This window comes from Canis lupus, chromosome 3, assembly GCF_048164855.1.
Source record: "Canis lupus baileyi chromosome 3, mCanLup2.hap1, whole genome shotgun sequence".
Taxonomy (NCBI): Eukaryota; Metazoa; Chordata; class Mammalia; order Carnivora; family Canidae; genus Canis; species Canis lupus.
This window is the reverse complement of record NC_132840.1, coordinates 11,114,975-11,130,463: the sequence shown is the minus strand read 5'-3', so window position 1 is coordinate 11,130,463 and position 15,489 is coordinate 11,114,975. Positions and strand designations below refer to the sequence as shown.

Sequence of the window (15,489 nt, the reverse complement as noted above, 5' to 3'; positions counted from 1 at the left end):
CTGACCCTCAGGTGGGGCTCCTGCCAGGTGTGCTGGTTGCAGGGTTCTGTGCTGGGGCTGAGTCACGGGTGGCCTGGCCTGGGGCTCCGAAGCACCTTCACCCCAGCCAGCAGCCCTCAGCCCCAGCCTCTTGGCTTAGGCCACCATCACTTCTATTCCCTTTCTCACTTTTTTCCTCGGATGTGGTTTTAAAATTTAAGTCAGTTTTATGGAGGAGTTTGGAAGCCTGGCTTTGCCAGCCAACACCAGCTACCACTTCTACTTGCGTTCTCTTTACCTCTAACTGCCTTTATTGGGAATTCAGGTAGAAACTGCCTTTTCAGGGCTCTGGAGTGAAGAGAGGGCATCCGGAGGCTCATCTGGGAAGGCTTCTAGTCTTGACACCAGGTTGACAGGCTAGCAGAAGGTGTCGACCTGCTCTGTGGAAAGAAGTAAGCTGGGCATGTGATTTATGTACAGCCTTGGGCTAGGGATGCAACCGAATGGGGCAAAAATTGAGCTTCCAGTGAATATGGCTCTGTTACTAACACAGGCTGTGACCTTGGTCATGCACTTACCTTCAAGTTTTCTGGATCACGAAAATGAAGCCAGAGGTTATGAAAACCAGGGGTCAGCCTTCTCATTTGAAAACAGGAACACCTGGCAAGGACACCTCACAGTACAGATGCCTCGGGGTGTGTGGGGAGGCTCCCAGCCCTCAGCAGCACTTCCCAGATCGGTTTTGGTGTTGGGACTTCCACACAAGGGTCTGTCAGGACCTGTCTCTAATGCGCTCTTTAAATTATGGACCTTTTCCATTCAGATCCACCTTAAATCCTTAATCCTTCCTTCCAGCTCTAATACTCTTGATTCTTATTTCTTCCTCAGATAAAAACCGATCCCCCCACCGAGATACAAAAGTAGGCCTGTGGCAACAGCCCTGAAGTGGGTTCTGGAGAATGGCTTTCGGGCTTCCTGGTGTGAGTGAACAGTGAGGCTGCTGAAGTGGACATGATTAGGGTGGGCGCCCCGTTGCTCTTAGTTACGTGCATTTATCGTGTCTGGTTGATGGTAATGGTACTTTGAACACATTAAAGATGTCTGTAGTTGAGGGTCTCAGGCTGAGATGGGGGCACATTCTAGCTCATTCCAGAGCTTGGCTTGCCAGTCCCTGTCTATGGCAGGAAACCTCCTCCTCAGCTGGGCTGCGTAGGGAAGGCTCAAAAGCCAAGTGCTAATGGGGCAACACGGTGGTTGTAGAGAAGGTTGCAGTGGCTGGTGTTTGCTCTGGGTGTTTTGGTTCAAGGGAGGAAATTACACTCCAGGTGAGTAGGAGCGGAGCTGCTGTAAAGGATTCTGTGGGCCCCAGGTATTGGAATCCGAGTGACATCCTCCCACTGGGTGGCTGAAGCACTTTATTCACAATCCCCTTGGCTAAAGTAAGTCCTAGTTTCATAACACTTTCTTTCCTTTTTTTGGTTACTTTCTAGAGAAGTTTTAGGTGTGCAGTAAAACTGAGCAGGAAGTACAGAGACCCCTTGCCCCCACACAAGCACAGCCTCCCCACTATCAACATCCCCTACCAGAGTGGTTCATTTGTTACAATCGATGAACCTACCTTGGCATGTTATCCCACAGAACCCATAGTTTACATGACGGTTCGCTCTAGGTATTATATAGTCCATGGGTTTGGGAAATGTATGATGACACGAATCTGCTACTACACATCATACAGAGACCATTTCTATGATCAGCAATTCAAACCACCTTTAAGAAACCCCTTTGGTTTCTTCTTAAAGATTCGTAGTTAGGCAACCCTCTGGTTTCCTGCTCTTTGCCTTATCTTTAGAGAAGCTACATTTCCCTAAATTCAACCCCTCTACCCCATCAGATCTCCCCCCTGGTTGGGCTCACAAGGCCAGATGGCTGGGTGATATATCTGTGTTTTTCTGGCTCTGCTGCTCCTTCGCTCCCCATAACTCACTACATTCCATGCTCTGGTGTAATTATTCCACAGGAAGTGAAAGATAACTTTGAAAAAAATGGACAACATTCAAAGTATCCAGCTATTATTGTCTTTGGCCAACATATATGGCACCTTTTCATAAATATAGAGACAAAGTATCTTTTTAAGTAGATAGCACTTGGGATTTTAATGACATTGACATTTTGTTTGAATAAATGGGCCACAGGCTAGAAATGCGGAATCATTTCATTAGGACCAGATTCTTCACTCTTTGTTTACTCTGGAAAACATATCCTTACTCTAAACCCAATGGGGGTACATAGTCAAAAATAAACATAAACAAGCAGACAACAACTGTCACAGCAGAGACTACCAGACGTGCTTGTCACTCCTGCCTCACCCTGTACTTCCAGTATTGGCCCTTGCCAAGTACTGGCAGGGACATGCTACATAACATGTCTTGGCTTTTGTCTGGCTGAGGAGGAAGGCAAGAATATGTAAGAATCCTTACCAACTAGTGGGTTTCTTCACTTCTCCTGCCCCCTACCCTGAGGTACAAACTCCTTTATTTCTTTCTCTTACTTTACCTTAGTAGCTAGTTCTCTCAATTTCCTACACACTAGGAATATAAATTCCAGACATGTATTCAGTTTAACAAAATCCTACCACAATAAAATAGTTTAGCTGTCCTTGGAGTTTGTTATAATGGAATTTTACTTGTATTGAGCTGGCTGGGGAGAAAAATAAAATTGTTAAAAGGAGAAATGCAATATGGCGGGCCAGGGAGAAAGCAGATGGCTATCTCCCTCCTCCGTTTGGAAAATGCATCACTCATTTCTCGTCTTTTCTTTTGGGTTTCAGGATTACTTTCCTTTTTGAGATTTTTAAGACTTTTTTTCCCTTAAATTCCAGACAGAAAAAATAAAGGGGGAGCTAGTTCTCTCTTGGTTCGAAAATGAATGCAGATAATCCAGAAGCTTCCTTTGGGAATTATAGCTTCCCTGTATATATGAAAGAGACTATATTTTTTAGAATCCAGAGAAAACAGGGATGAACATATTGGTGGGGACTGGAGGACGCAGAGATGTCTGCAAGACACCAAGAGCTTACTGAGATTGCTATGCTCATGTCTTTATTTTGGAGTTTGGGCCCAGAAATAGTATGGTTCCAATGCTCACTCCACTGCAAAAAGTGGACAAAACTCAATAAAATGTTAGCATCTTGCAAAATAGGCTGGGACCTTGATGTGTTCATGTAAGAGCTGATCCAGGTCAAGAGAGAAGGGCAGAAAATCACTGTCCTCTGAAAAATGTGCGTGGAAATGATGCTTAAGGCAGGGTGCTGATTTCTAGCAATATGAGGAACCTGAGAGAACAATGAGGAAATGACAGTCTTGATTTGAGGAGAAATTGAGATGATTCCTCAAGGACTGGCCTCATGGCCGGGCAGCTCAGTTGTGGGGTGGCTTCTTCCTTCTGGGGTAACATGGAATCTATAGGTGACAGAAAAGGTAGCTTTGGATCCAGGCTGTACAGGGGATCAGTGTAATAGTGATCTCTGGTCCAGAGTAGCTAAGCAAAAGATATGTCCCCCAGCTCCCACTTTGAATTCCCAATGCAGTGATCTCTTCTTGAAAAATAGTATCAGGCTGTTGCTTTTTTTTTTTTTTTTTTTTTAAACCAAGAAAACAGATATCATATAAGTAGCAAAAGACAGATGGCAGACTTACCTGAGCAGTGGGGTATCCCGACAAACTTGGTGATGTCCATTCTTTGGCTCATGTCCTGAGCTGTCCCCCTCCAGCCCAAGGTGGCACACACTTTCCCCTTCTGTATGGGCTCTGTCTTGCTGGGGCCTAGGGCTTTGGTGTACAGCCTTGGGTGCCCAGTTTTCAGCTTCTTCTCCTCTATCTCAGTCTTTAGTTTCTTGTTTTCCTGCTGCAGATGGACCATTACATTGTGCAGGTGGCTGGGGAAGGAAAGGGAAGGACAGGGGATGTTCAGTCTGCTTCAGCACCTTGGTTCCCCACCAGAAAGGGCAGATAAAGGTGCCAAAGGAAGGAGGATCATGGATGTCCAGGTCCTTTCCCAGCTGGTGCTCTCCTGCTCCATAGAAACGGAGGCCTATGTGTATTCCCTGGAAGAAGCCCAGGCTCAGGGTTGGGGTGGACCCAGGATCAGGACTTCTAAGCCACTGCATCATGTCAGCACAGGGCCTGTTTTCATATCTGTCAGATGGGGACCATTGAGTCTGATCTGCCTTCCGTACTTCATATAAAGCTCCAGTTTGACAAATGACAGAAATTTGATTTGAAGAGCTGGAAGGCTGTCTGTCATGAATGATCCCACATGCTTGGGCTGTCCAGGCTGTGCCTGGGGAACACTCTCATCCATTTCTGGTGTCAAAGCCCAACTTATTTCCCCTTCCTTTGCTGGAAGGTTGAGAGCACAGGGGATCTCATCAGCTCTGTTGAGAGCTTGGGCAAGTAATGTGTCCCCATTTATGGATGAAGAAATGACAGTGATGTAGGTGAGGTGAAAGAACTTAGCCTACCTTCTGTGGCTCCAGTACTGGTCGTATTTCTCCAAATCAATGTTGAGGGCAATGCGTGACAGTGGGCTCTGGAACCAGACTCCCCAAGTTGGAATTCTGGCTTTGCCATTTACTATTTATGAGGCCATGGGCAAGTTATTTAGCCTCTGGGTTCCTCTTTTTCTTTATCCATAAATGGGGATTTTAGTGTTACTGAACTCATGAGTTCTTATAAAGATTAAACAATACATATAAAGCCCTTAGAATAGTGCCTTGCACAGGTAACTGATAAATATTATTTGTGTTATTATTATTATTAATAGATTTTTGGGGGGATGCCTGGGTGGCTCAGCAGTTGAGCATCTGCCTTTGGCTCAGGTTGTGGTCCCAGGGTCCTGGGATCGAGTCCTGCATCAGGCTCCTCACATGGAGCCTGCTTCTCCCTCTGCCTGTGTCTCTGTCTCTCTCTGTGTGTCTCTCATGAATAAATAAATAAAATCTTTAAAAAAATAGATGGGTTTTCTTCAAATAGGTTCAAACTCAAGAATGAGTTCTTTGTGAAACAGAACTTCTTGGAACCTGGCTTAGTATAAGAAATGCTCTGTTACTTTTAGATTTTTACCATTTCTCTTCTAGTTAATCCCTTTCAGAAAGTGCCTTTGTTCTAGTGAAAAATTTCATGGTCTTTTATAGAGAGAAATCAAAGACTTCATCCTCAACTTCTCTGGGCCTATGCTTTGCCCTCTTGCTCTCTATGAGCCTGGCTGGTGTTGAAGGCACCCTAGAAACCCTTCATGTCATCGCTACACTCCATATGCCACTGGGCCTGGAGGTGGAGTCCTGGCCATGCCCTCATTCCCTGGGTCTCTGTCATTCTCTATGGTCCACTCCTGTCAGAATTCCCAATGCCTTCAACATCCTGTATATTCTATCCAAGGCTTTCAGTTCCTTGACTTCTGTATTCCAATCATCCTCTCCTATCCTTAAAATCAGCCACCATCCTATGGTCACAGCTCAGAACAGAGCTGTCCAACTGGGCCTAATGAATGGGTTCTAGATGTGCTGAGATGTGGATGCTCTCAGGTCTTGGGGCAGCCACTGGCTGGCCAACTTTGTCACAAATAATTCATCCCAAATTCTTCCACTGTGCCAAGCAAATGTGGTTCTTTTTTAAGTGTTCCCTGACAAAGGATTGGGAACCACTGCCCTAGAGCTTGTCATTATCTGTGACTATACCATCTCTGAAATCTTGGTTGTAGACATCCATACTTTCATCTGTTCCCAAACTTCCCACACTCTTCCCACACCACACTCTGCTAACCCAGCTTTGACCACAAGGATGAAGCAAGGCCACAGGGGAGGGTGGAACAACAAGTAGAAGGAACTTAGGTCCCCAATGACCATGTGAGACAGAGGAACCCTACCAACCTAGACCATTCACCTCCTAGGGATGTTCCTTCCAGTTCTATGTTCCTTCATTTGGAGGTCTCTTTGTTATAGCAGCTTAGCCTCTACCTTGCCTTTCAATTTCTGTTGCCTTCTTAGCATTTTTGACCTCTGAGAATCACAGCAGGTGACAGTGGGAAGTGGCAGAGAGACTAGTAACCCCTTTCTGTATTGTTGGTGAGGGAACAATGGCCCAATGAGTTGAGGTGATGTGTCCAAGGTCACATAGATGCAGATTCACAACCCAGAATGTTTCCATAGTCCCAGCCCTTTCCTGAGGTCAGATGCATGTATATCTAATGATAAAGCCAGCCCTCGCTCATGGCTGACCCTTCCCCTAAGGGCCTAAGCAGCAGCCTGGGGGGTGTGGGATGACTTACTCCTTTTCACCAGTCAGCTTGGCAATATATTTGACCTGCTCACGGAGCTTGTTTCCTAGTTTCTCATTGGCGATCCTGTAATAAAATCCATAAGAGAAAGTTCCCAGACCCCCATGAGGAAGAGCATGAGCTGGCTGGCTGGGAGGCTGGTGTTTTCAGCAAGGCATCTGCTGAGCCCTAGGCCCCAGCTCATCACCCACTCCCTAGAGCTAGATCCTCCCTAGCACCTGGCAAATGAGGGAACCCTCCACTCTCAACTACTATGCAAAATCATTATAATATCAGGTGAGTTCAAGGGATCCAGGCAGGGAAGCCAGATTCCAGGTTGGGAAGAGGAAATCTGACCTACAGCAAAGCATCCCTTTGATCTCGGAGCCACTCTGTGTCTAAGTCAGCAGGTCTTCCTGATTCTGCCTAAAGAGTTGAGGCCCCTCCGTCTTATTCTCAGCTCTTGAATGTGGGGTGACAGTGGATTCATTTCCCTAGAGGGCAGTGTGTATATGTGTGTGTGTGTGTGTGTGTGTGAGACACTATTCTTTAGCACATGTGCAGTTTCTCAGCTCAGCCCAGGCCTCGGAACCCTGCCTTACTTACTTTTGCTCTTTTGCCCATTGCTCCATGTTGGACATAATCTGATCATTCTCTCGGCGTATCCTACAGCTCTCTTTAGGCGCAGACCGCTGGGGCAGGCAACAAGGCTTTGGTACAAGAAGAAAATGAGATGGTTAGAGGTGGGAGAGCATAGGCCTGTCACCTCCCTATTCCAAAATCAGGCCTCTTCTCTCTTCCTGGAAGAAGAAACATTGGTTCTGCTGTCCAACCCCTAGGCCAGAGTTGGAACTGCCACAGCAGGATCTCCACCACCAGCAGTGCGTGCACACAAAGGTGACATCTCTGAGCAGGGCACTGTTTATTGTAGAGACAAAGTAGTTGCGTATACTTACAATGATGATTTTTGGGCAAAGGTACTAAGACAGCATGTTTTGCAAAAGCGGTATGTTAAATCCGTTTTTTAACAGATGGAAGGAAAAATATCTTGAGGAATGGATGCCTTTTGTTTTTTCCTAATTCAAGCAAAGTCCTTGTGGCTACACCGAGATACTCTGTAGCCTCCTGCCAATGGACTTCACTGCTCTGGGACTGGGGCATAAGGTGTGCCCAAAGATCTCTTAGCAGAGTCTACTGTAGGGAAGTGAAAATTTTTAGGGTAGGCTCTGGAGGAGGACTGCTCAGGGGGTTAATCCAAGTCAGGGGCAACTGGTATACCTGACAGGGCGCTGGAATAGGCTTTTGTTCTCATTATCTCTATCAATGAAGGCACAGGAAGACAGCTGGGTTGAGGCAACTGCTGTGGGCCTTAGAGCACCCAGAACCTATTTGTACTGAATAGAGTGGGCTGGGGATGTCCTTTCCTTGCTCTTAGGCATCCCCACCTCCACCAAAGGCAGTCTAGAATCCAGGGGGGCGTGGACATGCTGGGAGGGCCTGGGAGGGAGTGACCGGAAGCTGAGGAGTGCCCACCTCCTTCTCATCTGCCAGGAGGTTGTCTTTCAGGGCGGTCATTTCCTCCTGGAAGGCCCGGAGCTGCTCCTCTTTAGCTGCCAGCATCTTGAGGTCGCTCTGGTGCTGCTTCTGCCACTGCAGCACTTGGTTGCTCATCTCCTCCAGCTTCTTGTCGAAGGCGTGCACCTGCTCAGGGGTGCAAAGTAAGTGAGGAGGGGACCCCGGCTGCCCGCCCACCCTGAGCCCAGACTACCCATGATAGGGCAGGAGGGCGCTTTCTCGGCTTTAGGAGACTCCTTATGGGGCACTTTACTTCCAGTACCAGCAGAGGGCACCCCTGCTCTGATCGTTGCCGCCTCTGCTTGAAGGTCCCTGAACAGCAAGCGCAGGGAACCCGTTAGCCAAAGGGAATGGCTCCGTGCTAAAGAGCTGGGGGCAAGAGGAGAGTTTGGGGACCTGGAACAGGAAGGCATTCCGAGCTCCTGGCTGCTTCTCACCTCTAGCTCGCTCTGCTGTTGGAAGCCCTGCAGTTTTTTTAATTCCATGTTGAGCTTTTTCATCCTCTCCTCGTAAGCAATGATTTCATCTTCCAGCTGAACTTTCCTCTCTTGAGCCTGTGCCAAGCTTCGGTGCAGACTCTTGGTCTCTGAGGTCGTATGATTGAGCTTCCATAAAGACAAAGGGGATGAGAATGGCTGTCACAGTTCTTTGGCCCATTCTGTTGAGTGCCAAATGGGGCAGGGTTCCAGTGTCTCCCCATCCTCTGCTCAGGGTGGCACAGACACCTGGTCACTTGCCTAGTGTCCCAGAGAGGGGTGGGAAGTGACAGTGGTTGATTTTCTACATCCTCCTTCCCCTACCTTGTTTCCTTTTTTTCCAGTTCTCTGAACTGATCAGCTAGGCATGATCGGCACTAGGTTTTGGGAAAACTTTGTCCCTGGTTACCTGTCGGTAGACTCATTGGATTTGGCCTCCATCTTTGCTTTCCTGTTCTCCTCAAAAAAGAAGTCTCACCAAGAGGAGGCAGGCCTTCTCTGGAAGGAAATTCTAGCTCATGCAAGAGTTTGCAGATGGTCCTGGTGACAGCCAGTTGTGCAGAGGATTGACTCTTACACTTCCCATGATACTTTGACGTTTCTTTACCCTAAAGAGCCCTGGAGATGAGAGGGTATGGCTTACCTTCTCAAGAGTTTGTGTCAGGTCATCTTGGCAGGCGGCTGACTTCCGGGACAACTCCTCATAGGCTTCTTTACTGACCATGGTCTGGATATATTGCTTCTCCTTCTGCACAGCCTTGTCCAGCTGGATCTGTAGACTCTCTAAGGCTTCCTTCTGAAGGACTAGCTTTTGGAGGGGGAAAATCACTGTAAGAGGCATCCTCTATGTCTACAGGAAATGGATAAGAGCCGGGCTCTGTTCTCTCTGCACTAACATGCAGAACAGTCTGTGTAAGGCCCATACCCTCCCCTCACTGTTATAAAAAGAACAGCTGCCCTTTCCAGGCTCTTCTGCACCTCTTGCCCCACAGTTCCCCTTCTAAGTTAGCAGGTCCTCCCGCCACATACAAGGAATATTGGCAGTCCTGGGCCATGATGTATGGAGTACATGAATAATCCCTTTCACAGACTCTATAGCCTTTAATAAAGATCTGGAGCTCAATTCTAGGTTAGGAACCATGTTATAGCATTTTGTTTGTGTGTTTTATGTCTCCTTAATTCCCTACATAATCCATTAGACTTGATGTACCATGAAAGCAGGACTGTGTATGCTTCCTTCACTGCTGTATCTCCACTGCCTATAACTCAGAGCATGGCACATAACATGCTCAATAAATACTAAATAATTTTTTTGACTGAATGAAATGTTTTATATGGCAATATTTGGAATTAGGGATGTAGTGAACATGTAGTTCTGGTAGAAGCGTGTTTAAAAATTGAAGTCTGTGTCTTAAACTTAGTAATGAGTATTTATACTGTAGTTAAAAAGAATTGAGATCTGGATTAGAGGTCGTGTTCTGTCATTTACTTAATCTCTCTGAGCCTCAGTTTCCTCTCCTGCAAACCAGTTACTTTCAAGAATTTATAGAGTTTTGGTGAAGATCAAATGAGATTATACAGGTAAAAAGGGCTTAATAGTGTGTAAACTGCTTTATAGCTATGAATATGATCATGGACATGCTAAGTAACGAAACATGTTATTAAATACTTTTAAATATAGGGCAGAGATCTACTTCCAAGTCAGGAAGCAGAAGGAAGACCTTAGAAATTCACATGCCCAAAAAAAAAAAAAAAAAAAAAAAAAAAAAAAGAAATTCACATGCCCAACTTCTGTTCTTTGGTATTTTATCTTTGATATTTTAGTATACCTTCATCCTCTATGTGACCACATCCACAGAAACACACTCCACTGGGTTTTCTTCAGTAACTGCTCCATGCTTGAAGTTTATTATTTTTTCAGTTGGAATTTTGAGTATTTTCAACTTTAGGAATTGGTGAGATGAGAAGTGTTAAATTGTACTTCTGACCCTGTATTTACATGTCCTGGGAATGAAACTATTCCTGAAGATTAAATAATTTGGTCTTCTGGAAAAAGAACATCTTTTTTGGGGACTTCTGAAAACGTGGAGTCCACTGGGTCTGCCCAGTAAGCCTGGTGAATCAGTGAAGAAATGGCAATTCACTGTAAGTACTTGATAATTGGTGGTCAAATCAGGAAATGTCAGAGGAAGGATAACAAAAAGAAGGGTGGTGACATAAGTCACAATGATGCTAGCAGCTAAAACAGAAGCTTAATTAATTCATTGGTTTTGTATTATTTATATGTAATAAATATATGTTAGTTATTATTTGTATTATATATTTATTGCTTTTATTTTTAAAAATTTACCAGCAAAAGATGGGTTTATTTGGGTATGAAAAAGAATTACAATCTGGGACAAAGAAGCTGTGGCAAAACCATAGGCAAGTCTGGGAAACAAAGGAGAGGTGCGTTTTTTTTTTTTAAGGAGAAAAGGGGTACGTTGAGAAAGCTGTTATAAACTAAAAGCCCATTGGCTTTAGTTTAATAAAGTTCAGAGAGTTTATTTTAAATTTCTCTAACATCAGTGGTTTAGCTTGGAGAAGGATAATGGAAACCTATATACAGATATATGTAAATCATACAATAAAATAAATTTTTTAAAAATATTATTTATTTATTTATTCATAGAGATGCAGAGAGAGAGAGAGAGAGGCAGAGACACAAGCAGAGGGAGAAGCAGGCTCCCTGCAGAGAGCCGGACGCGGGACTCGATCCCGGGTCTCCAGGATCACGCCCTGGGCTGCAGGCGGCGCTAAACCGCTGCGCCACCGGGGCTGCCCGACAATAAAATAATTTTAATAAAAGTTTTCATAAAGATATAATCTCTCCCTTGCAAAGGCAATAGGCCTAACAGTATTATAGGTGAGTTTCACTAAGTCATCTTTGATTCCTTGCTTCCTCTCACATTCATTCCATCATTAGTCTTGTCAATTCTGCTGCCAAAACACATCATGGATTTGCTAACTTCTGTCTTCACTGATGCCAGTCTAGTTTGAATGGCAACAGCCTTCTAACTGGATCTCTCACTTCCATACCTTCCCCTCTTTGCAATCCATTTCCATACATTAGTCAGAATTATATTTTGAAAACTTGGATCAAATCATCTCTCCTGCCCCTTTAAGGAAATTTCATCAGTGTCTTTTCATTGCTCTTAGAATAAAACCCCAAATTGCTTAACAGAGGCCACAATGTCCACCCCTACCTATCTTACTACTCTCATCCTATACCAGTATCCTCTTTGATTACTACACTCCAGTCAAACTGGCCTTAACTTTATTTCCTAGAACATTCCAAGTATTGTATTAAAAGAGTAATACATGACACACAGCATTCATACTGGGAATGTAAGAATGAGCCAAAATTAGGATCAATTAGTTAATTTTAATCACCACATTACAAAGAACATCATACTAAAACAGATGGATTCCATTAATGTTAAAAGCAAGAAAAAGATGCTACTCTTGAACACAAAACTGTAGGTACTGTCTAATGCAATAGGCAAAATAAAATAAAATAAGAATAAATATTAGAGGTTTAGTGAATTTTTGTTGCTTGCAAATGATCTAATCATCCACCTAGAAAATCCATGAGAAGCAACTGAAAAACTACTGTTTATAAGTGAGTTCAGTAAGAAGTCCAAATACAGAATAAATATGTAAAATAAATTAGCTTTCTAATTTATTAATTAGAAAATTAATTGTTTTTAGTAATTAATCATAAAACATAGTGGAAAAATGTCCTAGAATCAAAGAGGAAAAAAAACCTCAAGATCTATTGTTTTCACATGGTAACTTTAAAAATTGAGATAGTGGAGTATTGGCGAAAGAAAATACACTTTAGGGGGAGATCCCTGGGTGGCTCAGTGGTTTAGCACTTGCCTTCGGCCCAGGGTGTGATCCTGGAGACCTGGAATCAAGTACCACATCAGGTTCCCTGCATGGAGCCTGCTTCTCCCTCTGCCTATGTCTCTGCCTCTCTTTCTCTCTGTGTCTCTCATGAATAAATAAATAAAATCTTTAAAAAAAAAAAAAGAAAATACACTTTAGAATGCAAAACTAAGCCTCTTTCTTTTTTTAAAAGATTTTATTTATTTATTCATGAGAGACACACAGAGAGAGGCAGAGACACAGGCAGAGGGAGAAGCAAGCTCTATGCAGGGAGCCCAACATGGGACTTGATTCAGGACTCCAGGATCACACGCTGGGCCAAAGGCAGGCGCTAAACCACTGAGCCACCCAGGGCTGCCCATTAAGCCTCTTTCTAACGATTGTTTCAGCTAATAATACTGCTACTATATATGAGGTATGCTTTTAAAAAGTTGAACAGGCATACACACACACACACACAAACCCTCTAGTGTCCTGATTTCCATCAAAGGAATTCTGAAATTAATCCTTTACTTCCACATTTACATGGCCATCTTTCTTTTGGCAAACATGATAATAGGCCAATATTAAGTAATTAGGTAATATCTCTTATATTCAGGGAGATTCCCTGGGGATCTCAGGGACTCAGAGCTCAACTTTGGACCGCAGCAAAGGAGAGATTTTTATCTCTGGAGTACAAAACTCCAGAAATACTAGTTTCTGTGCTGTCTAATATGGTAGCCACTAGCCGCACAAGCCTATTTACATTTAAATAAAACTAAAAATTAGCTAATATTAAAATTTAAAATTCAGTTCCTAAGTCATACTAAGCCATATTCCAAGCACTCAACAGCCACATATGATAGTAGATATAGTATCTTAGAAAGGTCTAATACAGAACTTTCCCATCATCACAGAAAATTCCATTGGGCAGTGCTGTTCTTATACTTTGTATAGTCTGTAATATTTTAAGATGAACATTTCCTCTTCTTTCTTTTTCTCCTCCTCCTCCTCTTTCTTCTTCTCCTCCTCCTTCTCCCCTCCTCTTCGTCCTCTTCCTCCTCATCCTCATCTTTTTCGTCCTCCTCCTCATCTTCATCCTACTCCTCCTTCTTTTTCTTCTTCTCCTCCTCCTCTCCCCACCTCCTCCTCCTCCTTTTTAAACATTTTTTTCTTCTTTTTAAATTATAAGGGAACCAGAGCTGCTTGGTCTTTCATTTGTACCCCAAGGGACTTACGTATCAAGATGCTATATTTGTTTCTTGCAGGAAGATGAAATATATTCAGTTTTAGGGAAAGTATTGCCATTCATGATGAAGTGGAAAGAGGTTAGGCATTAGAGCTAGATGCTCTAGGTTCAAACACTGGTCCATCTCATTGCTTATTAATCAGTTACCTTGAGCCCCAGCCTTTCTTCCCTGTAAAATGAAGATCATAGTAATCTATGTCTTGTTGGGAGTAAAGCAGATGGAAGGCATGTGAAGAATTATCTAAGTGGATAGTCAATAAATGATGACTAACTTCAAGCATAGTGCCTTGCATATATTTAGATGCCATTTACTCTTTTCTGTCAACTTTTTTTGTGTAATGATAAATAACTGTCTCCCTTTCCATCCCTTTTGTGCCTTGGCACTATTTTTGGAAGCATTCCCTAGAAAATTGCCCCACACGATGAACTCCCTCAATTCTGGTCTGAAATGTTGCTGTGGAATATTTGCTGCCAAAGCCTGTATAGTTTGGGAGCTCCAGCAGATATTAAACAAGACCTTCTACATGTGGAAGAAACATTTCTCTAGCTAAGCAAATGGGTGTGGAGGGGTTACCCCCACTTCAAAGAGAGAAGTGGAGCTTGCAGGTATCACAGGATGCACATGGGCTGGGCGTTTAGTTGGGGAGAGATAGGTGCTGATTTCAGGTCAAGGGTTATAGGGGGGTCACAGGGTTCAAGTTTCTCACTCCCTCAGAATTTCTATCAACTCACCTCATTGTTTAGCTCTTGGATGACTTGCTGGGAGGCGTTTTGTTTGCTGAGAGAGGAATCCAGTTGGGTGGAACATTGCATTAACTGTGCTTTGACATTCTCATTTTCCTCCTCCAACATCCTCAAACTTTCTTTTGTCTGCATCCCCATTAGAGAACAAAGCCCAGAAAAAAGGTGTTACCTTACACTCTCACAGAAGCCTGCTCCTCCTTCCCACACCCACAGCTCCATTCTGCAGCCTGTGGTGTCTGGGCCTTCTCTCTCCTTCTCACTTGCCTTTCTCACCTTCCCTCCCTTCTCTCCTGAGGTTCTGAGCATGGCCTCTGTATCCTGCCAGGCTCAGTGGGGCTCAAGTCTTGCCCTGGATTCATGACCCCACCTCTTCCTGGATTCTCCTTCTCACCATTTTTTCTTTCTTTTTTTCCTCCTGTTGGAATGTCTCGAGCTCTAGCTCCAGCAACTTCTCCTGTTCTTTGCTCTTTTTCAACTGTTCCCGTTTTTCCTCCAGTAATCTTGTCACCTCCTGAAGCTCTTCTGTTAGACTGGTTTTGGCAGAGGCTTGCTCCCTGTGCTGAGAAATAAAGACTGGCCTGAAAGACAGTCTTAGACTGTATATTTTTTGAAAAAACAAAACAAGGGATGCCTGGATGGCTCAGAGGTTGAGTGTCTGCCTTTGGCTCAGGGCATGATCCCAGGGTCCTAGGATTGAGTTTTACATCGGGTTCCTGGCAAGGAGCCTGCTTCTCCCTCTGCTTATGTCTCTGCCTGTCTCTCTGTGTCTCTCATGAAAAAATAAAAATAAAATTAAAAAATTAAAAAACAAAACAACCCCCCCAGGCAAAGAGAATGGCTGAGATAAATATGAGGGCAACTCCTTGGTTATTTAGCATAGATAATAAAAAAAGTTTCCCCAGATGTTCAGCAATATTTCTTTTGTTCAATTAGATATACCAACTTATTTTATTTATAGATCCTGTTCCCACAGCATCAACCTTCTCTCCTGCTTACTCACCAAATCTTTCCACTTAAAAACCTCTTTGAACAAAGTTTAAAAAGAAACTTAGAAAAGCACAGAAAAGAATAATTCAGAGATTGAAGACTTTAAAATGACTGACAAAGATAGCTTCTGAATCCTATAAAAAAAAAAAAAAACCAACATTGTCCTCTGACTGTTTTTAAGTTTAGCTGTTGAAAATGCTTATTATTGGTCATGGGAACTAGAGTTGATAGGCTGGCTTAACATTCTAACACAGATTC

The 15,489-nt window shown here is 43.8% G+C and overlaps 1 protein-coding gene across 5 annotated transcripts in view; it reads right to left on the bottom strand.

The window, feature by feature from the left end:
- Positions 1-267: 267 nt before the first annotated feature.
- The window catches only part of PMFBP1 (polyamine modulated factor 1 binding protein 1), a 50,539-nt gene continuing 35,317 nt past the window's right edge, over positions 268-15,489 (bottom strand). The window contains exons 13-21 of one of the 5 annotated variants that reach the window (XM_072817340.1): positions 14,636-14,803; positions 14,233-14,370; positions 8,986-9,150; positions 8,304-8,471; positions 7,825-7,992; positions 6,898-7,001; positions 6,304-6,378; positions 3,675-3,913; positions 268-414 (exon numbers count right to left, since the gene is read on the bottom strand). In XM_072817340.1, the coding sequence (XP_072673441.1) occupies positions 356-414; positions 3,675-3,913; positions 6,304-6,378; positions 6,898-7,001; positions 7,825-7,992; positions 8,304-8,471; positions 8,986-9,150; positions 14,233-14,370; positions 14,636-14,803 (1,284 nt within the window). In that variant the 3' untranslated portion in view covers positions 268-355. Of the gene's footprint in view, positions 420-3,013; positions 3,438-3,674; positions 3,914-6,303; positions 6,379-6,897; positions 7,002-7,824; positions 7,993-8,303; positions 8,472-8,985; positions 9,151-14,232; positions 14,371-14,635; positions 14,804-15,489 lie in introns of those variants that run through there. The other 4 variants (XM_072817347.1, XM_072817324.1, XM_072817315.1 and 1 more) reach the window with 4 other exon arrangements.